Source organism: Pezoporus occidentalis, unplaced genomic scaffold, assembly GCF_034315485.1.
Source record: "Pezoporus occidentalis ecotype Australia unplaced genomic scaffold, CSIRO_AGI_Poc_V1 ctg11, whole genome shotgun sequence".
In the NCBI taxonomy this organism is placed as follows: domain Eukaryota; kingdom Metazoa; phylum Chordata; class Aves; order Psittaciformes; family Psittacidae; genus Pezoporus; species Pezoporus occidentalis.
This window is the reverse complement of record NW_026912886.1, coordinates 9,622,971-9,649,908: the sequence shown is the minus strand read 5'-3', so window position 1 is coordinate 9,649,908 and position 26,938 is coordinate 9,622,971. Positions and strand designations below refer to the sequence as shown.

Genomic DNA, 26,938 nt, shown 5'->3' with positions numbered 1-26,938 from the left:
GAAATCCATGTGACAGACGTTATCAGATTGAGCTGAAAAAACAAATCATATATTTGTGCTGACCAGACATATTTCAAAAAAGAAAAAAAAGGGTTTAAAATAACTTGCTTAGTAAATTACTTGTTTAGTAAAAATCAAAGCCTTTGACATCATAAGTGCTTCAGACTACCATCCACACAGCTGGTAAAATGGGACATTGTCATCCAGACTATTAAATGAAAGGAAGGTCAGAGAAATTAATTAAGCGAATATATAGCCAGCCTGAGCCAGCAGTCATTAAAAACTCAAACCAATGGGTATTTTTCTTGAAGGACAAAAACATTACTGCCTACAGAAACATTGAAGAACTGTGGACTTGGACCAAGTAGATAGGAAGAAAAGCCTTCCAAAACAGATTTCTAACACAGGACCTTTTCAAGACCATTTAATTTACAAATATTGGACTTCTCCATTTTATAACTGAACAGTAAATCCGATCCTACACTTACTGAAACAACAGCCTCATATAACTACTTCAGCAGCATTTGCCTCAAACAACAGCTAGTTTTTCAATGCTTGCCCTTCTTGAAATGGAAACAAGACTTAATGTACCAAAAAGAGAACTCCTTGCAATATGCCCTTAGATAGAGTATCCCACCTTTATTGTATCAGAGCCTGCTTTCAGATCAATGAATGATTTCTCTCTTTGTATTTAACAGGACACAACATTGGTAACTGCTGTTAGATGTTTCAAAGTGCTAATCTTTTAAGAAAAACTATTCAACTTTCAGATTCACTTGCTTATACCCTAAACTTTTCAGGACTCTGTCTGTAGATATGATTTGCTAAATGCTGCACCTGGTGACAATAATTCAATCACTGAGTCTTTCACTGGAAGCACTGAGCATTAACTGAGAATAGAACTTGGTTCTTCTCGATGGCTGATACGGTTCAGTTGTAGATTAAAGTCATCTCCCATAGCACTTTGTGCTTTAGTCCACTCCCTATGAATTCTACCTCAGTAGGTCACTTCCTGTTATAATGATTTCATGCTGGCATAAATCTATGGTAAGACAGTGCTGTGCAAACTTTATAACAAGCAGGAATTATTAGGGCATGGTGAACTAGGCATAAGTGTCACCACTTATCCCCATAACCAGTGAAGTCCATAAATCATCTTGCATCTACTTTGGCATGCAGTGGCATTCATGGAAGATGTTATGCAGGGTTCCCCATCATGCAAACATAGGCTGGGACCTGGTGTCCAGTCAGCAATGTGAAGACTTGCTTCCAAACAGCAAGCAAGCCACAAGTAAATATTCTTGATCCTTCCTTTCTTAACTTTTTTTTCCTGTGTATATTAATAAAAGGCAAAAACCCCACAAAACCTCCAACAAAAGAAACTCCAAAACTACACAAAACAGTGCATGTACATACTAGACCATCTATCTATGTCTCTGCCTTTACCTTAGAAACATCCTTCTCCTCATTTCATGCCCTCTAAGCTTGGTTAATTTTTATGAATCCTATTTCAAAATACAGGAGAACTGAGGTGTATATAAGGTTTTTTTTTATTTATTTATTTATTAAGATAATATCTGTTTAAGATTTTGGCTCTGGATACCTCAGTGAAACTCCATTTTGTCTGGAAATGTTCACTGGTAGATAAAGCGTCTAGAATTAAAAAAGGTAGTACTCTGGCATCTTATGGCCTTGCAAGGTTTTGTGGTTACTTTACACAAATGTAGATGACTAGCTGGAGAATCATTTGAAAAACTGGGGTTTGAATGGGCTCAAGCTCTGTATGTAAATCCATTGGCTAAAATTTTCAGCAGTGGCCTGAATTCTTTGCCTTGCTCTCACAACGTCAGTGTTCAGTGTTACAACATGGGTTTTTTTGATTCTTGGTCCCCAGCAAGATGAGCTCCCATCGCCCCACCAATGCCACTTCTCCCATCATAACTTCTCTGTAACACACAATGAAGAAAATTACCCCCTGCTTCCAGCATTCAGAAAGTTTAAGCTGCAAATATAGTATTTAGCTGTTGATATGGCAAATGAGATGAGAAGGGTGTTGTATTGTTGGGATTTGAACTCTGTTAGGAAATGCTGACGCATATTAAACTGTTTTGATGTCATTTAATGAATAATAAATGTGTTTATTATTGCCATGCCACTCAAGCAGGGAAAACCACATCAGCTTGGATGGAAGTACATTGGTAACTGTTATTCAACAAACAGAAGTTGATTACATATAAATCTTTCCTGCGGCTGGGGTAGCAGTATTTTATCGAGTACCTTCTGCTCATCTTCCCTTTCTCTTTGCAGAGAATTTTGTATTTTTCCCTATCTACATGAACTTGTAATAACTCCCCTTCTTTAGTTCCAGCAACTGGGAATTATTTCCTTCCTCCTCCTTTTTTTATAATCTAGTGAAAAAGTACTTTTATTCCTTCACACATTCCTTTCTAAACAGTAATCCGCCAGGACTTTACTGAGCAGTGGTTTTTGCATCACCCTTTCAGAGTCCCTGTAGTTCTGCTGTACAAGCAAATGCAGCATGTTTTTGCCAAGGATTGAAAATGAATGACCCCAGATTTTTTAAACAGTAGCTTCTCAGAAAGTTAGAAATCTGAAAATCTAAAAAAGAGATCTGAAGAATAATCTCTGCTATCTTGAAGATGTGGCTATTATTCGTTCAAACACATTCTCACTTGCTAAACATGTTTTTGCAAGAACTTTACATCTTATTTAATATCATGCATGCCATTTTATTTATGGGCTCATTGAATGACATGGTAATCAAACACAAGTTTATATTAGCCAGAGCTGTGTGGGGAAAAAAAAAAAACAGAAAGTGCTAATAAAGCAGGAAGAAACTATAAGAATAGATCTGGTTTTGGTTGTTGGTTTTTTTTTTTTTTAATGCCCAGAAAATCTGTCTATAAATAGAATTTGTTCTTTGTACTCAGTTCTTCAGATCACAGAGGAAGGAAACTCATTAAGATAATCTTACAAAGAGATCAAGTGGAAAAAAGAAGCAACAGTTAGCCCACATGTTATATGGAAAAGCCCCGAAATTGTAGACACTTGACTGTCCCCCTCTCCTTTTCCCTCTGACATAAGGTTGTGGTCAGAGTATTTACTGATTATTATTTCATTAAAATACAAGTATGGGAAAGAACATCAAGATCATGGTTCAGAAAGCCTAATTCTGATTTTACTTATCCTAGTAAGAACTGCATTAGTTCTAGCTTTCCTTGCTCCCATGCATGTTTGGTCTTCTAATTTTATTCCTTGTTTTAAAATTCTCTTTGATTTAGCTTTCAAGGTGAGGAATGTGCTTACTAACAGCAGTGATATGGCACTGCATGTGGGAGCACTGGCACAGCTATCTGAAGCCTTGTTTGCAGCTGCTCTGGCTTTTTCTATTATAGAAGCATTTTGAAAAATCTATTATTTTAGGGAGAAATGCATCAATAATGGAGGAAAAACAGAAGTTTAGAACGGAAAGCTTGTGCTGCTGTGAAATGAGATGGGAGATTAAATAATAGATCATGTGCATGAAAGGTTGAAAATTAGTTTAATCGCTCAAAAAAATGTTGAAGAAAGAGCTATTCTTATTTTCCCCTCATGGTTACCACTCTGTCTTACGGTTTAAAGTGCTCCAGAAATTGCTGACTTCCTCTGTGCAGTAGATTTCTATTGAAATCTGAAAGCTTTGAGATATTTCAGAAAAGTGTTATTGGGCAGTTGTGTAATAAAATTAGTGCCTGGTGGAAATCCTATCCCCTGCTGCTGTGCAGAGATCCTCTCAGGGAGCCCAGTGAATTTAATAGAGCTGATGGAGAAGCTTTCTTTTTTCTGGTCAAACTTATTGAATTTTCCAGACATTCAGTGAGTGAGACACTTCGCTGGATTGTATAATGAAGAAGGGAGAAGGACAGTGAGGAATACGAGGTAGAAAAGAAACTGCAGCTCTAGTTTGCTGCTTTAGAAGAATCCCCTCCAACACAACCCCTTCCTCTCTGAAGAACAAGGCATCTTGGAGGTACTGCTTTAGCTCCAGGGTTTTGCTGTGCTACAATGAGACTCTATCAATGGGACAAAAATTTTTCAACTGTGTTGAAACTTTCAATTGAAATTGCTCCTTTTTCAGCTTACACAAGCCCTACACTGAGAGACTTACACAAAACCGCTCTAGTGATTGACATCTACTAAAAAAATAGATTTTGTTCACAGAAAAAAGGCAAAATAATAAATGTTTTTAACCTTTCTTTGAAGAACACAGACTTTTTCCCCAAAAAGATTATTTGTTCAGAGGCAAAGCCTGGTTCTTTTGGAAAACACATCTGAAATGCCCTACTGACTGTATTGATTATTGCCCATGATCTTTACCTAGAGAAACAGCGATAGCAAAGTCCTTTGAGCGGTTCCCAGAGCTTCTCTTTTTCTAGGATCACAACTCTGACTAAGATAGATAGTAATTTGGGGTTGTGAATATTTTCTTCAGGTTCTATCATGAGTAATGCAATAGGAGAATGATTTTTACTGAACATCACTTATAAGGAGAGAACAATTCTGCAATACTTCATTGAGATGATCACTCACTCATGTTGCCTGTTAATCTTTGGGAAATGATCCCATAGTTGGCTTCCCTGGAACAGAAATACCCCATCCATACACTCCTCTGGACTCTACGGGCTGCATCACCTCACTTGTTATGAAAAATCAGATTGAAATTGTTTTCCCTGTAGCTGAAACTGGTTTAATGTACTTACACCTTTCTCTACCAGCTGTTTGCCTGTCCCCAGAGGTGAGCTTGTGGCAGGAATTGCTCCTTCCTGAGCATCTGAGAGTGCCCAGGACACCCTGGTCAGTGCTTCAAATCAGCCACTGCTGTTACCTGCAGTTATCTCTGTCCAGCTCTAGCCAGCAATCTGCTAGTGTTGTGAATGGTCTCCCCATTCCTGAGGAGGAGTTACCTGGAATTACCTGTAGTGTGGATTTTCAGATGAGGTGCTTTGATACCATCCACCTCGCACTTGAAAAGATGATTTCAGCTGAGCCATTTTGAGGAATCCTATGTGTTTCAAAACAAGGTCTCTTGGCTCATCTCAAATCTCTGCCTTGCTATTTGACTACCTTCTATGTGCACTAACTCTGTGTCCTCCAGTCATGCAGTTCACATGCTTGCCACTGTTAAATATCACAGATCTCCTTAGAACAGACCTAACCATGGTGTAAACTATTCTACATATCACAAACTCAGTTTAAGCAGATGTAACTTGTAAATAGAGGAAAACATTTCTTTTTAAAATGGAATAAAACGTAGTAGGTGAGGTAGTACAGATTCCCACTGATGATTGATTGTTTTAACTTCTTTGTGGGGTGACTTGCTCCATTGCCTCCTGTTACGTTTATTAATGTCTAGCTTAAATTGTCAGTTAAGCCAGCTCTCAATTTATCCAAAGGTTTTAATATAGGAGCATAAGGAGATTACAGGAACAAATGGTCAGGAGAAAAGAAAGCTCAAGACAACAGGTCTGATCCTTACACAAATAAGGAAACAAGGTTTTGTTTATACAGAGTATCCCATTCTTACCAAATTCAACAGATAAAATTCAGCTAAAAGTGCCAGTGTTGCTTCCTTCTCTGCTATTAATTTTAAAAACTGCTGTAGACATCACTGTTTTGCAGATACTTGCTTAAGACAAATAGATGTCTACATACAAAGATGAAAATGAAACTGGTTTTGCTGTGAGATGGAAAATCACCTGGAAAATTCTCCTGAACTGTGGGCAAAATATCAGCAAAGCATTTGTGTACTTCAGTGTTCCAAGGCAATGTTCTGAGTATGATGCCAACCAGTCATTGATTTCTATCTCAAATGATTCCTTTAAAGAAGTGTTTCAGTTCGAACAACCTAAAGCAGGCATAACTGTTTCCTTCTCAACACCCTTATGCTAGTTTTCTGACAGCTACCCACATAAAAGCTTTATCTTTGGCGGGTGGTTAGTAGGGAATGCAGAAATCACAGTTTAGTGTACAAATGGTGGGGGGCTTTTTGCATGTGTTTGTTGACCCTCTAACACCCACCTACCCACACAGAGCCTGTGGTCTAAGCCACATAGCATCACTTAAGTCATACATCTGAGAAGGGTGGGCTTCAAGAGTGCTGCAAGTTCAGTGTGGTCAGAGTTGGATCTGGGACTACCCTTCTGTGACATAATGTCAATAATGTATGCACCAACCCTGCCAAATCTCTCCATCCTCTGCTTAGAAAGCGTTGACTCCACAAAACCTCTTCTTAGATGCCAAGTTAATTTCTTTCAACCCCTGTGCTAGAGTCAGCTTTCAAATGGACTCTACAGCAGTTTCCTATAGCATTTGCTTCCAGTTGGCCAAGGCTCTGAAGTGCTCTAGAAAGGCTCATGTTTCCTGGAGATTAGAAGTTTGTCTTTACTTCAGTCACCTGAAACTGTGGTTGTCAAAAGTGTGTTAGAGCTATTTCTAGCAAAGTTCATGTTGACGGTTTTCAGTTATCACCATCACATAACACATAACATGGCAATAACTGCAGATAGGGTAGAAAACTCCTTATTAAAATATTACTTCCAATATGGTAGGCTTTTCCAGACAAGAAGCAACTGAGGCAATGTATCTTTAGAAGTTGCCTCTTATCAGCTGAGACAGAGTAACAGACTGCCTATGAGCCCTTATTCTATCTCGGAAAATCAAATAAGAATAAATGACTAAATCACAGACTTCATAAAAAAGCTCAGCATAAATTGATTGCTCCTCTCCTGTGGTTCCCTTATAAAGCCAGTCTTTTGCATTTAAACTGAAACTTCTGTGAATTTCAACTGGGAATAATTCAATGAGGTCTGTTACCAAACTGCCCAGTGAAGTCACTGGAGCGTGTGTAAACGGTTTTGAGAGCAATGCGTTACATACACACTTCAATTTTGAATCTATGGCACTGGATTGCTATGATAGCAGTGGTATCTCTATTGTAAATAAATGGTGAGACTGATTCAACGTATTTGGAAGTGATGGGTAGGCTGATAAGTTTCAAGTACTACACATCCAGCAAGTAAAGACATTTGAAACCTAGGGAAACACCGTAGAAGAGTTTGTTCTGTGCTCAGTACATTTATATTTTAGCAGTAGCCAAAAGAAAAAGAAGCCTAGCAGTCAGTTCAGGTGTTTTCTTATGAACAAGTGACTGTCTGATTAAATACCACCTGAAAACATCACTTTTAGAACAAGATCCTACCTGCAGGGTACCAAAGGAAAGCTGTTTTGCTGACTTAGATTGCATGTTTTAGCTCAATTTCTGCTGTATTTAATCTGTGCTTCCCTCATCCATAGGCAGGGGTAGGGAGCAGCACTCATAAGGTGCTATTTCTTCAGGCCTGCAAACTTAAGGAAGGAAGATGGCACATCTGTAAAGGAGTATTACAAAAAAAGAATAGAAAGGCTTTGAATGTATAGTGTATTTATTTCATACTGTGGATTAAAGCTACAAGAATTTAGCGGTGCTTGTGGGCTCTGGCGGTTCTCAAGCCCTTCTTAGCAGCCCTTTTAATGTACAGCTGGTAGAAACTCCAAAGATGAGCCCTAAGGTTTGCCTTCTCTGTGTGTACATGTATACCATTACATATAAAATGCCCTCTTTGTATTTTACTCAGCCTGTTGATCTTATGAATAGTAATAGATTCTGTATGGATCACGCTTCCTAACAGCTAAAGAGTATCTTTTGTCATGGTGTCACAGGATGGTTTTGGACACAAATACTAATATCAGCTATTCCTGTGACTGCTTTCTGCATGGGTCTTGTCCAGTAAGCTTGAAACAAAGCAGCGTATAAACATGCCCTTTCCCTTAGGTGCTTGCTGAGATGTTCAGCTGCTTTCATAAAGAGAGACAGGTGTATCCAGCTGGGACTCATTCAGGTGACACATTGCTTTTTCTCTTCCATTAAAGACAATATATGCTTTAGTACTAAATACTGTTTAAGGAAACTTTCCCTTGGAATAGAAGCTGCTTCCATTTCCTTCCCAAATACTGATTTTATTGGGATTGTTTGGTTTTGTTTTTTTCAGAGACACTGCTTTGCTTTGCATGCGCTTTCTATTCCTTACTGAAATCTTGGTGCAATGAGGATTATATGAAGTAAATGCTTAAGAAAACCCCAAAACAAAACCAAAACCTGCTCCCCTTGCTGTTTTTCTCCAGTGGGCTATATTTTGAGATTTAAGGATATATAAAGGGCACTTTAAATCAAATCCCAGGCTATGGAGTGCTATACAAAACATGCTCCCTAGGCACAGTATTTCTTCATAAGAAAATTTATTCCATCTACTTAAATTCCATCTGTAGCTGAATTTCATTTCTGCTTGCATTATGCTTTCATTCCTCTTTTAAAATATTATTTCCTTTGTTCCACACATAATTTAAATCAAGCCACTATTAGAAAACAACAGGATGGCACATAACTTCGTTGTCTATAACAGTCCTGTTATAAATCTTTAATGTATGTGCAAGGACTTAGGCAAATAAAGCCTCAGATGAAAGGCTGGCTATTTGCTCAGGAGAGGGCTGCTCACAAAGGTGTGTGTTTGCAAGGTCAGGATCTCTTGTGCTTCTTTCTTGATTTTGGTCATAAACAGAGTAACTTTCACAAATGCAAGTGGCTGTAGATTCCAGAAATATTCTCAATATACCCTTCACAAAAGCCTTTTAGGTTCTGATCCAGAGTCAGTGGGAGTCTATTCATTGCCTTCCACAGATTTGGGAACAAGACTCAAAGCAGAAGGCAGCTGGGGAAAAACTCCTTTACAGATGCAATTATGGATTAGGTTTTTTTCTTTTTACTTGCTATTACCAACCTGTTCCCATTCTTCAGGCAACTCTTAAAAGAACTCATTACTAAGATCTGGCAGAAGGAAAATTATCTGAAGTGACAGCAGGTGTTTTCTGAACAGGAGAATCTGTTTCTTTCCAGAAAATATCCGTACTGAACAAGAAGATGAGAACTGTAAATGCTGTAATGGTGGGAAAGAGCATGATGCTACTCATTCTCAGAGTGCTGACCAAGTACAGCACATGAAAAGAGACAGAAGAGATTTGTCTGAATACTTTTGCAATTGAACAAGGTTTGGATCAGCTTTACTCAAGTATTTCTTTCCTGGCTGCCTTTTGTAACTTGCAAAACTGCAGTGATGGTTTAGTAAACTCAGGAGGAGAATAGAATCCAGAAAACAGTGTTTTCGGATGGTTTGCCGATGCGGACAGTAGAAAATCCTTCTGTTTCTCTCCCTAGGAAACACTCCGGGCATGGCAAATTGTAACAAAAAGAAAAGCAGTGTTTTGTAAAGTCGTGCTTTCAAATAGAGAGGTTATCTAACTATTAAGCTTGCATACGCGGTATATGCAGTGAGGCTTTTGAAACTCTGGTGAGATTACCATGCAAGGTCTCAAATTCCTTTTTTATAAAATACTCTCACATGCTTGTAGATGAGATTTTTGAAGCACGAATCCTAAAGAATCCCCAAAAATGACAGACAAAAAGAATACAATTTTTAGAGTTCATTCTTTGTGTTTTGGTTTATCCAAGTTCCATGACTTTGAGTAGTTACGATTTGTCATTATTTGGACTTCTAATAATGGGAGATGCTTTCCCAACAAGGTCTTGCTGACAAAAATTGGCTCCTTCTGTTTTGCGGGCTAAGACTTCCTCTTCTTTTCAGTCCCACTGCTTTTCATTGTCTCTGATGAGGCTTCAGGCCTATGGCTTCCACCAGGCTTTTTGAAAATCACTGCTGAAAGTGAGCAAGTGCTGCTCAGCCACTCTGATGTGTTGATAATGAGGTGTTCTTTCCCCTGATTTTCCCCCCAAAGAAAGCACGAGGATCCCAAAATGACTTGTGACAACAGTAAGTGTCACCAAGTGAGGTAGAAAAAAATTATCTATTATTATAGCTGAATTTTGCTCAGACTGAGGGCTGAATTTTAAACTCAGCTAATGAAAATCCAGAACAATTTTATAACTTATTGTGTGATAGAGTTATTTGGTATTATTTGGTAAGAAGTTATAGATATATTGGTGATGCTGTCAGAGTGAGTGGGAGCTTCATTTTGAACATGGAAACAAAAATTCATTGGGTGACATCAGATGCTTTGGAACAGTTTGCAACAAACTTAACGTGTGATGCAGAAAATTCTTGAGTAATCATGAAATCAACTGGATAGAGCAGGGAGAGAAAGTGGAGGTTTTTCTACCAGATAATACAGGTTTGCTTAAGGCATGTGGTTCTTTACAGCCAGCAGCACTGATTTAAAGTATAAGCAAAGCAATAAGAGAAAACCTGTGATAAAAAGAAATAAATCCTTTTCCTATTTCTAGAAGAAGAAATGTGAGCATCTGTGTTTTCAGTAACCTTGTATCTCGTTTGCTCATCTTTCCTTCTGAACAAAGTACTGACTGACACTGGGGATGTGATGTTCTTCCTGTCTAGGAATCTCTCTGGCTGGCCGCTATACATTCAGCATTATCTGTAGGTAGGACCTGCAGAGGCTTAGTGTCACCAGGGCTAGACGAAATAGATTTGAAACTTAAATACTAAAATGATGCTGGGAAAAGGTACGTCTCTGCAGCCACTGTTCAAGCAAACCCTTGTTAAGTTCACATGCTGTTTCCTTTGTATTTATGTTCAAAAGAGATGAAAAGTTTGTTAAAGATTCCATGAACTCATGAAGGTTCAGAACTGAGCGCACAGCATTTGGAGTCTCCTCCAGATGTTTCAGTGAAAAACAGATATTTGATTTGCAGTCTGTCACTGATCATCAATTTTATTAGAATACGTACTTTCATAGGCTTATTTTAAAGTTCAATGTATTCAATTAATCTGCAAAACCCCAGATGCCAGAATTCTTGCCTAAAGCTTTAGGGAACAGATACAGAAGGTGGAGGAATCATGCATCAGTTCTTCTGCATCTTCTGAAGGTCAGCCTGCCTTACAGGTGCACTTTGAAGGTGCTTTGCAAAATGTAGAGCATGATCTTTCTGATTCTGGATGGTTTTTGGTGTGTAGCTCTACCTTTTGGACAGCAGGTGGAAAAAGCAAGTGCATTATTTTTGCCTCTGTTTAAAACAACAGCTCAGGCAGTAGTACTCAGTCATCGTCCTTTAATCCTCCTTGAAGTACTCAATCTTAGTCCTTTAATCCTCCTTGAATACTACTGCACTGCTGCTCTACAGACAGTAGGTTCTGGGGCTTTTGTTAGTGTTGAAAGTGGAGTGAGTCATGGCAAAGTGTGTACACTGATCTGTAGCTATTACAGAGTATTAAGCAATTGCCCTTGGTAAGAAGTGATAATAGCAAATAATAACTTATTCATTTTGTTGTTGAAAATTGGTTGTCTAATATAACTGAAAATCCCAATTAATTTCAATCTTGATGCTCACAGCAGATAAGCATAATAAAGATTCTAAGAGACCTCCTTTCATACATATGAATAAAATAATTATTATGCAGCATATTTAAGTAGATGACAACATCAGAAAGTCTACCCTTGAATAACAGGAAAGGAAGAAAATAACCTTTCTTTTCTACTCAGAAAGGAAGTACTGGCTACGTATGTGGCATGTTTTGGACATCACTAGCTGTAAGGTATTTTTCTTTATAAACACAACAGCTTTACAAAACATGGTACAAAAATATTTTTATATGAATTCAGCTAAGCTTATCTATTTGAGACCATGGTGAATGCTGTATCTTTTAGCACAACATTTTCTGCACCACTGGTTCCTGATGCAACTATGACACACATTGTCACTCTGCTTTGAAACCATGGACCACGTTTATCCATACGCTTTATATTCTTTCATACAGTTTTGTGCTGGAAGTTTTGTCTCTGGGACTTAAATGACAAAATGGTGCAGTCATACTTCACATTGTAAGGAAATGTCAGTCCTTCTACAAGTGAAAAAGTGGTAGAGATCTAGTGACGTGAATGAAAGTAGTTCAGCAATGTTGAGCAACTACTATTAATTAAATTGACTTGCAACTCATTACTGGTGATGTAGGATAAAACTGGTAAACTTCCTTTGGCACATATCTAAGATAGCAGTGCAATAAAATGAACTTGACTTATGATGCAAGGCTCCTGCCAGGATTACTTAAAAGGCAGGATGAAGAAGTGAAAACATTTGTTTACAAATATGCTTATTTTAGACTGTTGAGAAATTGGATTTTATACTTAATGTGCTCAATTTTAAGCTTGACATGAACAATAATATATGGCAAATAATTCCAAGGTTCCAGTTCAGGAAAGACATTTTGATTAGAGACTCAGAATTGCAAGAAGGCATAAATGCAGCTCTAATCTTTCTTTTCATCTTGTGATTCTTGTTATGAATGCAGTATCTTTCCAACATCAACTCTTATTTGCACTTCTTTTCCTCCCACTGTTTTGTTCCTCAGAGAAAATAATTTCAAAACAGTAGCTTGTTAAATTGCACCAATTACTTTACCTGAAAAGTCTGTTGATAATGCCACCAAAACTGCATGTTCTGAGTACATTGTGTGAAATCCCTGCTATTTCCTCATGATAGATAAATCAATACTAGGTTTATAATGCTCATTCAGAGGTATCTTATAATAAATCCTCCTATATTTCAAATTCATTCTTGGCTTTGCTGGATGTCTAGATGGAGTTAACGGGGACAGATGACATGCACACTGATCGTGACCTGTTACTGGAAAAATTGCACTGATCTTAGGCTCAAATGAGAGCAACTAGAACACCTTCCAAGTCTTCATTAACAGAAAGCGAGAAATTGGGATAGAAGACAAGAGGGGAGCAGATCAGAGTCAGGTGCAATTCACACTCCTCATAGATTTTTCTACTTTCAAATTTGTAGGGCTAATGAAGAATAATTACAACTTATTAATTTCTCATTATCTTAATGACTGCAACTCAGTAACACCATATGTCACAAGGCAAAAAAGAGAAATTTCTCTTGACTGCAGTGTGAGAGGAAATAGCTCTTATCAGCACCTATCAACCTGAAGGAGAAAAGTCTCTAAGACACCCATGTTGCCATGAGTGGAAAGATGCGATAATTTCCAGGGTGTCTCTTGGTGTCATTAGCTGTGCTAGGACTAAACATTACATCTTTAGCATATTGCATCTTTAGTAGCACCTCTGCAAAAACTCTTTGAGCAGAAACTAAACTTCATTTGTCTTATTTCTGAGAATTATCCCTTCTAATAAAGTGACACCACAAATTTTGCTCAAAACTAAAGTGACAGATAGAGCAAAGAGGAAACCTTCTGTTCACTATGTAGAGACTTTCTATATGTTTCCCAGTAATTTACAGTAACTAAATAAATCCCAACTTTCAAAAAAAACATTGAGTTGGAAAATTAAAGACTGCTTCCATTAGTGTTCCTTTACGAGAGATCAATGGCTATTTAATATTGACATTTGACTGAACAGCAAGAAAAGAATCCCTAACTTTTGTCACTTGCATGCACTGCTCTCTTACACATTTATCATGCATTGCCATACAGAGTTAAACATGCCTGAAGCCCAAAATGGCAGTTATTCTCAAGACGGGCAGTTTTTTAAAGCCAGAGCCTCATAAGTCACTGAGAAAGCTGTATCAAGAAACCAGAGAAATGCAGCTTAATATTAGTCCCTAAATTAACAAAGCAAAACCTGCATAGACAAATTTGCTTTAAATGCTGCACAGTTTCTTCCAAAGGCCTGCAATTATTGCCCAAACTGTAATTTTGCAAACACTTTCAGACTATGTAAAAATCCCTCTTATGAACCAAACTTTAAATCATGCTTTCCCTCTCCTGCCCAGTACAAATAGAAAGCTGCTACTGCAGAGTACAGAAAGAGAACATTTGAGTCTGATGAAAACCACTGCTATGCTATGGTAAAGTACAGCTTATAAACATTTATTCACAAAAAAGCATCTGCAGTTTCAGACCATACAGAAGAATTTACCTCAAGCTAGAAATTAGCCATATCTGCCCAAGTCGCATGAATGTATTATTCATTATAAAGACACTCATTCACATAGTTGCAATGTACAGTTTATCACTATCCAAAGGCACAGACCCTGTAAATCCAGCATTAGAGTAATAGTACAGAAAATAGTTTGCACCCAAGCATAGGAAGCATGTTGTATAATTAAGAACAAGCACACAAATGAACACTGACATTAAGTTATTAAGCACCACCTCTGTTTAAGCACTGTCAAATATGACCATAGAAAAAAGCTACAAACCTAACAGCACTAGTTCAGCACAGGACCGTACAGCAAGCACTCCCCTGCAATACACACAGCCACACGATGCAAAACGAGACAGTTAGTGTCACTGCATATCAGCTCCATTCCTTCACTTGATTTAGAAACAACAACAGAAATAACCCATGCTTTGATGCTCCTCCCAGACTAGAGGTTGTGTCTCTCCCAGCAAAAGCTGCAAGGCTTCAGCTCCTGATTAACCCAGGGAGCCGGCGCCTGCTGCAATATCCAAGTCACTTACTGCATTGCTTTTCAGCGGAGTGAACGTGGCTGCTCTTCCCGGGCACACATGGCTCTCGCAGCTGGAGGGTTCTCCGTTCAGCACAGTTCAGCTCCAAAGTCTCTGCATGTGGAGGGTAATTGCCTGTGCTCTGTACTGAGGTTTTCTGGCTGCAGCGACTGCTCACCCTATCCATTGCCTCTGGTGTATGCTAAGTAAGCAATCCCTTGGGTCTTCATAATGAAAGGATGAAGAGTCGCAGCTTTTGAGAGCAGATAAGGTGTTCTGCCGAAAGCCTCTGTGCTTCCATGGCATTTTAAAGGCAATGCCTTTATCCTGCCTCACAGTTTTTTATAGTGCAAGTTGTTGTATCCTGTAACTTGCAGTCAAATTTGCAGCCAAAACCTATTTTTTATGTTTCAGAGAGAACTTGAGTTTACAAATTCAAGCCAATGCATTTTTAAATGTTGAGGAACAAACACTTGCAATTGAACTTAATCTTCTAATTTTCACAAGTGCAAATGAAGGGGTGGGGTTTCCTAGCTCTAAAACATACTGTACCAGCCCTACTTACACAAAGGGTACAGTCAATAAGCAGCAGCCTAAAACTTCATGGATTAACATCCCAGATTTAAAATGCTCCAAGCACTGTTCTAGTCCTGAAGGATGGACTGTTGCCCTTGTCTGTTGTCTGTATGGTGGAGGGTCTGGTCCTACAGTATGTTTACAGGGTTAGAAATAGCAAGCACTAGCAATAAAGACACAGAAAGAGCAAGAGCCACAGTAAATAATTCCTCATTAGGGATCCTAATATTTTGACCATGGTGACATGTCTGTCCCTTTGGGAAGATGTGAGGGAATTTCCTTATAACAAGCCTGAGTGAGGCGTACAGATGAGCAATTTGTGAAGCTAGACCTGACCTTCAAGGGATTGCCAGGAAGAAAGACCCATTCTGGTTCTGTGCTTACCTATTACCCAGGCCTCCTGAGACCTGCCAGTGCTAACAGTGCCTAACGTGTGAAAACCAATACATTGCAGCCCTGCAGGTAAAAATGTGATGCTTTTTCCACACAGGTGCCCCAGGCAGATAGCACAGCAATCATTCAGATTCCCTACAACTAAGCATTGTGTAAGGTGTTGATTCACTCATCTGCCTTAAAGCTCTTGGGTAGGGCAGATTTTCTCTGCCACTGATGGGAGTGTTAAGACCTCCTGAAAACAGTGGTAGCAGCAAGAGGAGGCTTTAACCCTCTTAGTAATGGCTTTGAAATTCCCAGAGGCTGATTATCCTTCCAGATAGCATGGGGAAATCCCAGCCACTGAAAGAGCCTGCCTAATAAATATTGCAGGAATATTAATTGAATCCTTTAGAAAAAGGGCAGTCAAGGACAGGCACCTAGAAAGAGCATGTCACATTCTTCCTTTGGAAAGTGTTTTATTAGCTGGGCTTTGGCTTTTTCTGGAATTTCCATATCAATGCAGCTTTCTACCATGTACCTCAGCACCAGTGGTACTGTACCTATCGTTTTCAGTGCTGCGATTTTTGCCTGTGACAATGCCAAAGATACTCACACTGGCTGACAGATGTTGCTGGAAGGGTGCTGGTTTGCACTTGCACAGAAATACATCTCAGACAAGAGGGGAAACCAGCCCATGATATATTGGTGTCAGTGGGTTTCTATGAAATGAGAAAACACTCCTGTAAGAGAAAAGCTGGCCTTTTTGTTCTCTCTTCTGCTCACAGCTGTGTTTAGCACCTCAAGGTAACAAATTTGTTGAGTCATAGAAAATAAGATCTAACAAAGGTGCCTTGAATTTTAAGTTTGTTGTATATAGAAATTATGTATGAGGCGTGCGTCAACTTTCAAAATGCAGAGCAGACACAGTCCCTGGCCCAAGGAGTATCCAGTGAAGATCAGACAAAATGATGCAGATGTGTAATAACCAGGATTGCCATGTGATAATCTTATTGGAAGGAAAGCAGGAAAACCTGGCTGGATTTGGGAGCTGCAGCATTGGTGGCAGAAACAATTAACTCATGCGGAAGGATCACAACTTTTATAAGACCCTATAGAAAGGCGCTCAAATTCTCCTCTTTATTCCTCTCTCACCCTTTTGGAGTATATTGATCCTTCCAGTAAGTCCATTTACTACCCTTGGTTGGGGGAAAAGCTATAATGGATTTCTTTGAAGTGTGAGTTGGACAAAAATAATTGAGTCAGCACAAATTAGTAATTAGGTGTGGATCCTTTTAACATTCCAGTAGACCCCAGCCCTGGCTATGAGCAGATAAGTAGTTATTCTAACAAGCATAATAATCTTGTGTTCTGGAGCTATGGTGAGGGCAGAGGGAAGAATTATAGATTTCAATGGATCATTTTCCTCTAGTTTTCTGGGCTCCTTGCCTCAGTTCAATAGCACAGCAAGCTCTGCTATGCTAACACATCACTTTACTTTCTGCAAGTAACAGTATTTTAAACCCTGAAAACAAAAAGAACCAAGCAACTGATTTACGGGGGATAGGCACAAAGGATGGCAGCATTGATGCCAAGCCTTTAGGAGGCATTTTAAATTTAAAAAGCACAGTTGCACTCCCCACTCAAAAAAACCTTGAACCCCAAACTCTCTATGTAGTCATTTCAATGGAAAATAAATACGTTGTAAAACTGAATCATAGAATCATAGAATAGTTAGAGTTGGAAAGGACCTTAAGATCGTCCAGTTCCAACCCCCTGCCATGGGCAGGGACACCTTATGCTAAATCATATCACCCAAGGCTTTGTCCAACCTGGCCTTGAACACTGCCAGGGATGGAGCATTCACAGCATCCCTGGACAACCCATTCCAGTGCTTCACCACCCTAACAGGAAAGAATTTCTTCCTTAGATCCAATCTAAACTTCCCCTGTTTAAGTTTTAACCCGTTACCCCTTGTCCTTTCACTACAGTCCCTAATGAAGAGTCCCTCCCCAGCATCCCTATAGCCCCCCTTCAGCTACTGGAAGGCTGCTATGGGGTCTCCACGCAGCCTTCTCTTCTCCAGGCTGAACAGCCCCAACTTCCTCAGCCTGTCTTCATACGGGAGGTGCTCCAGTCCCCTGATCATCCTCGTGGCCTCCTCTGGACTTGTTCCAACAGTTCCATGTCCTTTTTATGTTGAGGACACCAGAACTGCACACAATACTCCAGGTGAGGTCTCACAAGAGCAGAGTAGAGGGGCAGGATCACCTCCTTCGACCTGCTGGTCACGCTCCTTTTGATGCAGCCCAGGATACAGTTGGCTTTCTGGGCTGCAAGTGCACACATTTAAGGAACAGACCAATAAATACCCTGGAAGTGCGGGGTTGTCAGTTTGTTGTTGTGTAGGGAGGTACCAGCGACTAAGCAGCAGTGTTGCACAAGATGATTTAACTGAAGAGCTTTTCCAAGCCAGCTGTAAAGTGTATTTGCAAACTGCAATTAAAGAGAACTGAATTTTAACCTTCCTGATAGGGACACATTAAAGGGCTCATAATCGACTATGGATGCGTAATTTTGAAGAGAGCCATATAGTGCAGAGTGTTTGTCTGTGAAAAAAGTAAAGTAGTTCATGTATGAATTTTATTGTAAACTCATTTGTTTGTCCTAAATATATAAGGATTTATATAGTAACAATATAGTTGTGTCAACAGAGTCCATAAGTTTAAAAGAATTTGGGAGCAGCCTGGATATGCCTTTATTGAATTCCTTTGTGTTATAGTAAGGACAGGTTTATTGCCTGCATTTACGAGCCCCAGCAATAGCCTGGGATAACTTGTGGAAGCTAAGGTATAGCAAGGCAAAGAGCATAGCCTGCCTAAGGGGGAGCTGAGCTGGAGGCCAGTGTTTGCACAAGTGGAAGATCATCCTGCTGCTCCTATTTCAAGTGGGGATAGAAAAATTGGGAGGAAAAGATTGAGCAAGGCCTGCTCAAGTCACTTGGAGCCTTCAGAGGATTCAGAGAGCGCAGCTTAAGCTTACAAAAAGCCAAGGGTGTTCTTTCTGTGCCTCCTTCCATAGAGATGGGCAAAAGAGCATCATTTTTCCTTAGTTATTTAAATAAATTATGTAGTGCAAATTTGAAATACTCTCCTGCTTCATCATCTTTCAGCTGGCTTTGTGGATGGCTGCTCATTGCAACCCACAGGAATTGAGGACTGGAAAAAGGGCTTCCTCACTACACATCATCTCATGATAACAATTAGTGGAAAATCTGACTGATGTTGTGTCCTAGAAGAAAAGTGATTATAGAAACTAGATATTTGTACATTAAGGGTTAGGACAGTAATACTTTGTGTGAGATCAGATTTGCTGAGTGATAGGACATGGGGTAACGGGTTAAAACTTAAACAGGGGAAGTTTAGATGGGATATAAGGAGGAAATTCTTTCCTGTTAGGGTGGTGAGGCACTGGAATGGGTTGCCCGGGGAGGTTGTGAATGCTCCATCCCTGGCGGTGTTCAAGACCAGGTTGGACGAGGCCTTGGGTGACATGGTTTAGTGTGAGGTGTCCCTGCCCACGGCAGGGGGGTTGGAGCTAGATGATCTTGAGGTCCTTTCCAACCCTAACTATTCTATGATTCTATGATTCTATGAATGAAACTTATCACAGTTAAACTGCATTTCATCTTATTCCAGAATAATTTAACCTAAATTGAATAATGAATACTTTCATTTTCAACACAAACATAAAACTGCTTTAAATACACATCTTTACTCTTTTAGGATGTTTTTTTCCTGACTGTGCCTCCATAGGCAGACCCTGTAAAAGTGAATGCACAGGAATCCTGCCTGTGTCTTCTGGGAGGACATTCCCAAATCTTTTTTAAACTGATTTAATCCTATTCCATTTGAGATACTACAGGTTGTGGGGATGACAAGCAAAAGGAACAGAGTATTTAGTCAGAAAATCACCTCATTTGAATTAGAGACATGTTTTCTAATTTCATGGGGCAATTAGCTGTGGGGATCAGTATCTTAATTACGTTATATTTTCCCCTTACATGAGCAGGTTGCACACTATTCTGTACTCTGTTTCAGCTTTTCCTCTTTTGTTACTGTCAGTGCTGTTATTCTGACTGACTTGCTACAAATGAGTTGTTTGATCCACCACTTTTCATCTCTAATGTTTTCCAGTTAAAGCCATGACTTCAACTTTCGTTACCTTTCCTCCATGATTGTTCTCTCTCAGGTCAAGGATGTCACATAGGGAAATCTAGGTATGTCCCCAGTAAAACATGAAAGTGGAATCATGAAACTTGAACAGGGTCTAATAGAATATTCAAGATTATCTTACAAAACTTGCAGTCCCTGTGCCCCAAAAATGCACAAGGCCCTTTCCAGGTGATGAAAAGGCAGGCACAGCCCTAGAAGTCCTTCAGTTTGGCAAAGATGTGCTCTGAAAGGATGTGCTGTGGAGCTGTGGGAAGCTATGGTTTTATATTTCAGCATGAGGGAAAGAAGAGCAGAGTGTTACTGAGGAAAGGAGATGATGTGAACAGAAAAGTATGCAGACAGCCCTGATTGTCCATGAGATCAGAGAATGTCTTTTCTCCAAACACGTTTTGCACTTGGATCTTGCCACTGGATTTTTTTTTTAGGGGGAACTGACTGATACTAAGCTCTGAAGGCTTATGTGTTCAGTTTGGAGGTGGTTTTGACTTGAGGAGATAACCATAGGATGAAGGGTAATTGCAGTGGTGCAGTTTTGATTTTGCCATGGGGATGAGAACTTGAAGTGGTTGTGGCAAGAAACAGGAGCTACTGAAAGTCCTGAACAGCAACTGAGAAGAGTGCTGTGACATTTCAGAGCAAAGTGGCTTACCTGCCTCTTGGGTATACTGAAGAAAAGAGGAAAAGTGAGACCTGGAGGCTGTGAAGAAGCTCCAGTTCCAGCTATCAATCACATACAGTGCAAGGACAGAGGCTGGGAATTCAGAACTCTGACACAAGTCATGGCATGTATCAGAGCTGTGAATGACTGGTCTGTTACTGCTGTTCTGTGACAGTTATTTATTGTACAACAGTAAGAGATAATGAAGTTTTTCTTGTATTTGAACAGAGTTAATTCCACCTATGAAACTTATTTGGTATTGAGAATTCAGAGGGATAAAACAAATTATTTTTATGTAGACAGCTCCCCAAAGCCTCAAAGAGAACAAAAATTGAATGAGCTCCTCTGAGGAATATCATCTTCTCTTTCTCCGGTGTCTTTGGGAAAATGTATTATCTGATGAGCTCATTATCTGTGCATCTTTATTGTTATTCTCTTTAGAGCTCAAGTCAAACATTCAAAAGGCTGGGTCAAAAGAAGAGCAATAGCAGAGAAAGCAATCTGGCTGCAAATGAAGGATTCGGTAAAATGGATCTTTTATGCAGCCAGCTTCTACAAAGAGAAAGGCAAGTGCAGTTCCCATGCTGCCCCATTAATATTCATCTGACTTAATCTAGAGGAGCTGGGGTGAGAGAGGAATTCAGTTCTGAGGGTCCATAATTCTCTCTGAGGCTGTCTGACATGGGTAATGGGAGTCTTGTGCAAGCAATGCTTTAAAGAATCTACTGTCAATTGCTGAATAATAACACCTGCAAGTGATCCTTGTAGCCAAACCTTTCTCCAGGAGAGAACTGGGTTGCTTCCTGTCTTCACAGTTCTTGTATGATGGGGCTGGGACCACTGAGCTGGGAGCTAATGAGCCTTCACGAAAACAGATGGATCTTGTTGTGTTGCAGAAACTGATATTCTCAGTCTCTCAGAGGAACTGAGTCAAATGGCTGTGGTTCCTACTCTGGGAGGTTAGTGACCTTGATGTAACAGTGTTGGGAAAGATTCTTCTGTTCATTTCAGATGGGCAGGCCTAGACTATTAGAATTTGTTTCAACTCGTGAATTTGAGCTTATTAGCTAATGTCTGGATGATTCAAGTTGTTAATAGTTGGGTGCGAATTTGGTTTTCATGCTTTGTATTAAGTAACAACTAAAAGCTTGTAAATTAAGATGTCCAGGAAACAAAACTAAATCAAGAAATAATTATATTAAGCTAAATCTTCTTTAGAGATGGAAGCAATCTCTAACCAAAACCAGGTTATTACAGGGTGGTCAGAATACCTGTGGGTAATAGGGTCATACATTACACCAGGCTCCCTTTAAATATTTACCACTATGCATGGCATGTATCCCTTGGAACAGTATGCAGGTAAAAAATGCATCATATGTGGAATGTGTAAGTGATAAATGACGAATAACAACTATGAACGATCTCATTCATCTGTGCATAATTTTCAGATGATGTTGTTGTTACTCAGTATCACAAGACATTTATGACTGGGAGAACCAAAACGAAAATATGGACTCGGAACAAAAAATGGTTCATCATGCCAAATGGAAGGTTGTTTTTTTTCTAGACAGCAAATCACGCCTTCCTGCCATGGATGCTTTGAGGTTTCTGTGCAAGAAGCAAGCATCTTGCTGTGGTTCAGAGAACTGCAGGAAAAACATCTTAAAAGGACATAAGCCTTTCAATATGCCCCATTGCCGAAGGGAACATATATAGGTATGTCAGGTTGGAAAATGGTCCAAAGACAATTCCAGAAAAAAACCTGAGTCAGACTGCTGCTCTCTTACCTTAGCATGAAGCAAGGGAGAAAAACGTGAGTTAAGAAAAGGTTGGAAATGTCTGAGAAGTTATGATTCTCCTTTGTACAAAGGCAGCCTTCCATTGCTTAAGCAGTGGTGAAAATACTAAATTAGTCCTATAAATTGATGTCTATGGAAAAATGTTCTTCTGTCTCCATTCAAACTTACCTTCAAAAAAGAATTGTGTTCAGTGGGAAAATGTCATGGCTTTATACACCTGGTCATTAGTACAAGGGAGAAGAAAGTCCCACCTGCACTCAGCTCCCAGCTGAAGTTTTGATTTGTGCTTAGAATCAAACCACTGTGTAAATGATAACCAGCTCTCAAGTCCACAGATACCTTTTGCTGTAAAAAAAGCATTTTTTGATGTAAAAAGCATACCTAGGATCCAAGTGGAGAAATCACAAGCCCCAGACTCCCTGGCTGATCTGCAGTCCACTCCAGTGGAGCTGATGTGCCCCTGGAAGTGCAGAGAAGCTAAGAACTGCCTTTAGTTAGTGAGCTGACAGGAGATGGGCTTGGGGTACGACTTCTCTGTTTTGCCGTCACAGTCCTTTTCCTCTGATGAGCATTTCTTGGCCATATGAAAGGCAGTACCTACATGCTCCCAATTTTTTTCATTAGACAAAATAATTTCCCAGGCTTACACTCTGGGATTTCCAAGGGTGCTCTAAAGCAGCATGCCAAGCCAAAATTAGACAAGAACTATTATCTCTGAGGTTTTCTAGCTGATGTGCTTGGTAAAATGGTATTTAAATTGAATCTGTGGGCTTGTTATCTAGCCACAACACAAACCTCAATAAGGGCCTGAGATGAAGCTGCATGAATAGGACTTTTTATTTCACTCTTGTACCTATTATGTGTTAGTCTGTTCTGTAAGTCAGTGCTTGATTTGGCATAAATGATCAGATCTAATCAGAGCTGTAGATGCAGGATAGCAGGAATATCTTTATATCTTGATTTGCCTACTATTTTTTTTCTTCTTATAAAGCATTACAGCCTTAAAAATTAGGAATGGAGGGAAAGCCTGTATTCAGATAATGAATTTTCTGATACAGCCAGTGTGTCAGGATTTCATTCATTGCACTCCCATAGCAACAGATGCAGGAAAAGCTTCAGTTACTAGTTCCAATACAATCAGCTCAGCTTGGTGACAAAATAAATCAACCTGAGGCCTGAGGCATGTGACGAACAACTGTTCCAGTTGAGACCTCCGTTTCTTTATGATGAAGCTGTCAAACAGTATTAAAAAATCATGAATACAATTTTTTCCTGTAAACGAAGAACACTTCATTATAACATCTGCCATCTGATCTTGAGCATATATTAGCAATGAAAAATAAATGCCTTTCCTTGAAAAATAAAATATAAAAGTAGCAGAACATTTTCTTTTTTTTTTACATACATAGAAGGACCTGGTTACATCACATGAGCATTTATTCCACTGCAAGCATCTTTTTTAATCAAAATAAATCTCAGTTTCTCAGCTGTTTAAGGAAAGAGCTCTGCTGCAGTAAAGATGAGCTCAATTATAACAGTTCATTACAGCAAACAAAAAGCTTAGTTCTCTGGAGAAGAGTAACATAAAAATGATGAGTTGTTTGTTGCTCTATGACCAAGTGTTTGTGAATGGTCCAGTACTGAACTGATTCCTTTCAATTTTTGCTCATGTTAGGATTATCTGTCTGTACTAAAATAGTTTTTAAATCTCAGCCATAAATAGAAAGACCAGAAAAAAAAAATCCCTCTAGACTCCAGCCTTGTTATTGTAATATAATGAGTTTTAGGGTTTTGAGATTCTAAGTTTTTAGTGACCTCAAATTTTTTTCACATTTGAAAATATAAGCGAGGTTTTCTATTTATTTAGGGCTGCTAGACATTTTAGTATAATGAAAACAAAATAAATTTGAGTCCTAGCTCAGTTGCGTGTGAACCTGTTTGTACCAGAGTAACCATCCCAATGTGACTGATGGAAATGTTCATGGGAATCCCTTTGCAGACTTTCTCAATCACTATTCAGCTAATAGGCAAATTAGAGCTTGTTCTAACCTTTTCTGAGAAACCTTATCCATTTGTGATAACAACTTCTTTCTCTTCTTTCTGCTACTCACACCACATTGATGGAGGTTTTTTTGAAATCACCTGCCAGAGAAAAGAGAATGAATCCTTCCTAATGAGCCCTGTTGTCCAGGAGAATCTGAAGTTATAGGACAGATTTTTTTTCCAGGGCATCCAAAATTTGTTTCCACATCATACTGCAAAAGGAGCTCAAAAAAAAGCCTTCAAAGGCTGGTAAAGAACCTTTCCCTGACATAACGTCAGTGCACAAGTATGGTCCTGAAGCTGTTCCTTCTGTGCTACGGTTCTCATCTAGCTCTCTTGTAATGCTGCATTTCATCAAATGCACAAGTCATACAGTGCACGAGGCACTGTACCAGTGCCAGGGGTTTGAGAGCCCAGCTGCTGGACTTCAGCAGAGGCAGGAGGGGAGCAAGCACTGGCAGCTGGCTGAGTGGAGAGCCACACTTCATTCCTTCTACCCCAGGTCCTGCCAGCCACGCTACACCACTGTGCTCACACGTTCACACCGTCTCTCACACTCACCCACTCACTCTTCAGTGGATTAACACTGACATTCTTCCTGGAAAGAATGTGTTCTTCAGAAGCTCGTGACTGCCATGTGTGGCTGTTTATAAATACCAGCATGTTGAATAGTTTTCCTGCATTGCAAAGGAACATTTCCTAATTCTCCAGTGAGATACTTCATTTTATATAGCGGTTGAATGCTTTGTCTGGCTGGATATTGCAGTGGCTCCAGCAGTTTCTTACAAAGTGCCACAAAAGTCCAACTCTTGGAATTCCACCTCAGGGTTGCATTAGGAGAAATTCAGCCCTGCACTACATTTGAGGAGACCACTGGATGTTAGTAGGAGAAGTTAACTCTGGATGGATCCAGGCTACTTTAGGAAAGCTTTCCCTCGCCGTATCTGTTGCAGTGTGTCACCTTGTTAGCTATGACTGGGGACACAGGCATATTCAAGGTTGTAAGAGATTTTAATACAGTGTTATATGGCCCTGAACAAGGCAGAGTTAATGACAGCAGTAGCTGCAGCACTATCTTCTCTTTTGCTCCCATGTAACTTTTTGTAGCACCATGTCAGATGTGTTCATCATATAATATAGCTGTTTGTATATGTCACCTGCTAAATCTGACATACTTACTGATATAAGCTATGTTTTCCCAGAAAACTGGAAACAGATTTGCAACTATTTTTTTCTCTTCCGGGTATTTATGCTTGTCTCCTTAGGTTTTAAGTGTATCTCATTTTAATTATAAGTAGCAGAAATAGGGAATTAGGCAAAGAAGTAAGACGCAGTGTTTCCTGTTTTCAGAGCATTGCTCTACTCCCAAATAGTGTATTTTAAGAAGTCTTGAAATATATTTTACATTTTCTGCTAGGAGTATTCTCTTGTATTCTACTCCCCCCACTTTTTAAAAGAAATCTCCAAAAGTAAGAAATCTCAGGTTATATTGGAAAAAAACTCTTGGTTTATAAAAAGAAGCATTATGAAAATACTATAAGTTGGAGGGAGGTGAAAAAAAGACAAGGAAACAGACGTGTTGTAAAACTAGAAAATGCTAAACAAGGGGAAAATGTTTGCAATTGAATTTACAAAGTATTAAAGCTCTGGTTGCTAGGATTCTTTGACAGAAGGCACCTACTTATACAGTACCTCAGGTGATGACTTGCCTACCCCTTTTCCCCTCCACTCATGTGAATAGCAGAGAGCTAGGAAAACCTACAGAGGAAAGCAAATTCAAGAGTCAGAGCCCCTGCAGCACAGAAGCCTTTTCCACCAAAGATCTAACCTGTAAATCTGGGAATTGTTAGTATAACATCCTAGGTAGCTAATCTTAAGAACTGTGGTTTGGAGAACCAGGGGAATTTAGCATACTGCTTTCATGAAGAGTTTATACGCTTCAGCCTGTGCATGTGAAGATTATTTATAGAGTTAAGTCCAAGAAAACTGCTCTGCCTGGGAGAAGATGGAAACCAATGGGCAACAAAACAGTGACCGAGACATGATACCTGGGGTAAACAACTTCAAGAGAGTTAAAATAACCATAACTCAATAATCAGTTGGGAAAATGCTATTTTCCAGGCCTAGGGCAGTTACGCAGCTGGCCTGCCAAGTCTGAGAGCCCAGAGATCAAAAAGAATATGAATCTTAAAAGGGCTTTGTTGGAACAAGAAAGGAAGAAGTGGGTTGTGAGCAGCTGCTTGAGGAGGAGAGGAAGAGTCTGAAAAATAAAAGCGAGCGCAGCTGAGCCCGAAGGTGAAGATAACTGAACAGACTGGGAAAACATGAGCTGAAACTCATGCTGCACAGTGCTTATTTCAGCAGCAGGTGGAAGTAAATCCTTGTGCACCTGGGCATATGGTAACTAGAAATACCTGATTGCCATCAGGATTTGCACTGATATCCAGGCTTTTGATGGAGTTTGTTTTTTCGGTGGACAAGGAAGACAGCAGACTCTAAAACTGGATTTTGGAGCTGAAATTTGCTCGTAGTTTGGAATTCAGCCCCTTTTGTGCTAATATCTCCCTATATTAGCCAGACTGTTCTTTCTACCCAGTGCAGAAATTTCTTGTCAGCTTTACTCACAAGGATCTGTATGTATAATATACTATAATAACTATTTTGGAAGCTGATTCCCTGGCTGGGGCTTGTTTGGTATTTTTTGGAATCCCACCA

The 26,938-nt window shown here is 39.5% G+C and overlaps 2 protein-coding genes and 1 long non-coding RNA gene across 4 annotated transcripts in view; 2 read left to right on the top strand and 1 right to left on the bottom strand.

Annotated features, from left to right (window-relative positions):
- LOC134169509 (uncharacterized) overlaps positions 1-12,372 on the top strand; it is a 38,978-nt gene extending 26,606 nt beyond the window's left edge. Inside the window, exons 3-5 of the long non-coding RNA XR_009966903.1 lie at positions 7,871-7,937; positions 11,605-11,657; positions 11,880-12,372. This is a non-coding gene — a long non-coding RNA (uncharacterized LOC134169509). The remainder of the gene's footprint in view (positions 1-7,870; positions 7,938-11,604; positions 11,658-11,879) is intronic.
- CTXND1 (cortexin domain containing 1) overlaps positions 1-14,742 on the bottom strand; it is a 35,799-nt gene extending 21,057 nt beyond the window's left edge. For both annotated transcript variants that reach the window (XM_062630062.1, XM_062630054.1), the window contains exon 1: positions 14,553-14,742. Coding sequence is in view for 1 of the 2 variants with exons in the window: in XM_062630054.1 (XP_062486038.1) it covers positions 14,553-14,727 (175 nt within the window). In the remaining variant the exon portion in view is untranslated. The remainder of the gene's footprint in view (positions 1-14,552) is intronic.
- The window catches only part of FAH (fumarylacetoacetate hydrolase), a 116,042-nt gene that overhangs the window by 45,798 nt on the left and 43,306 nt on the right, over positions 1-26,938 (top strand). The gene's annotated exons all lie outside the window — the stretch shown is intronic.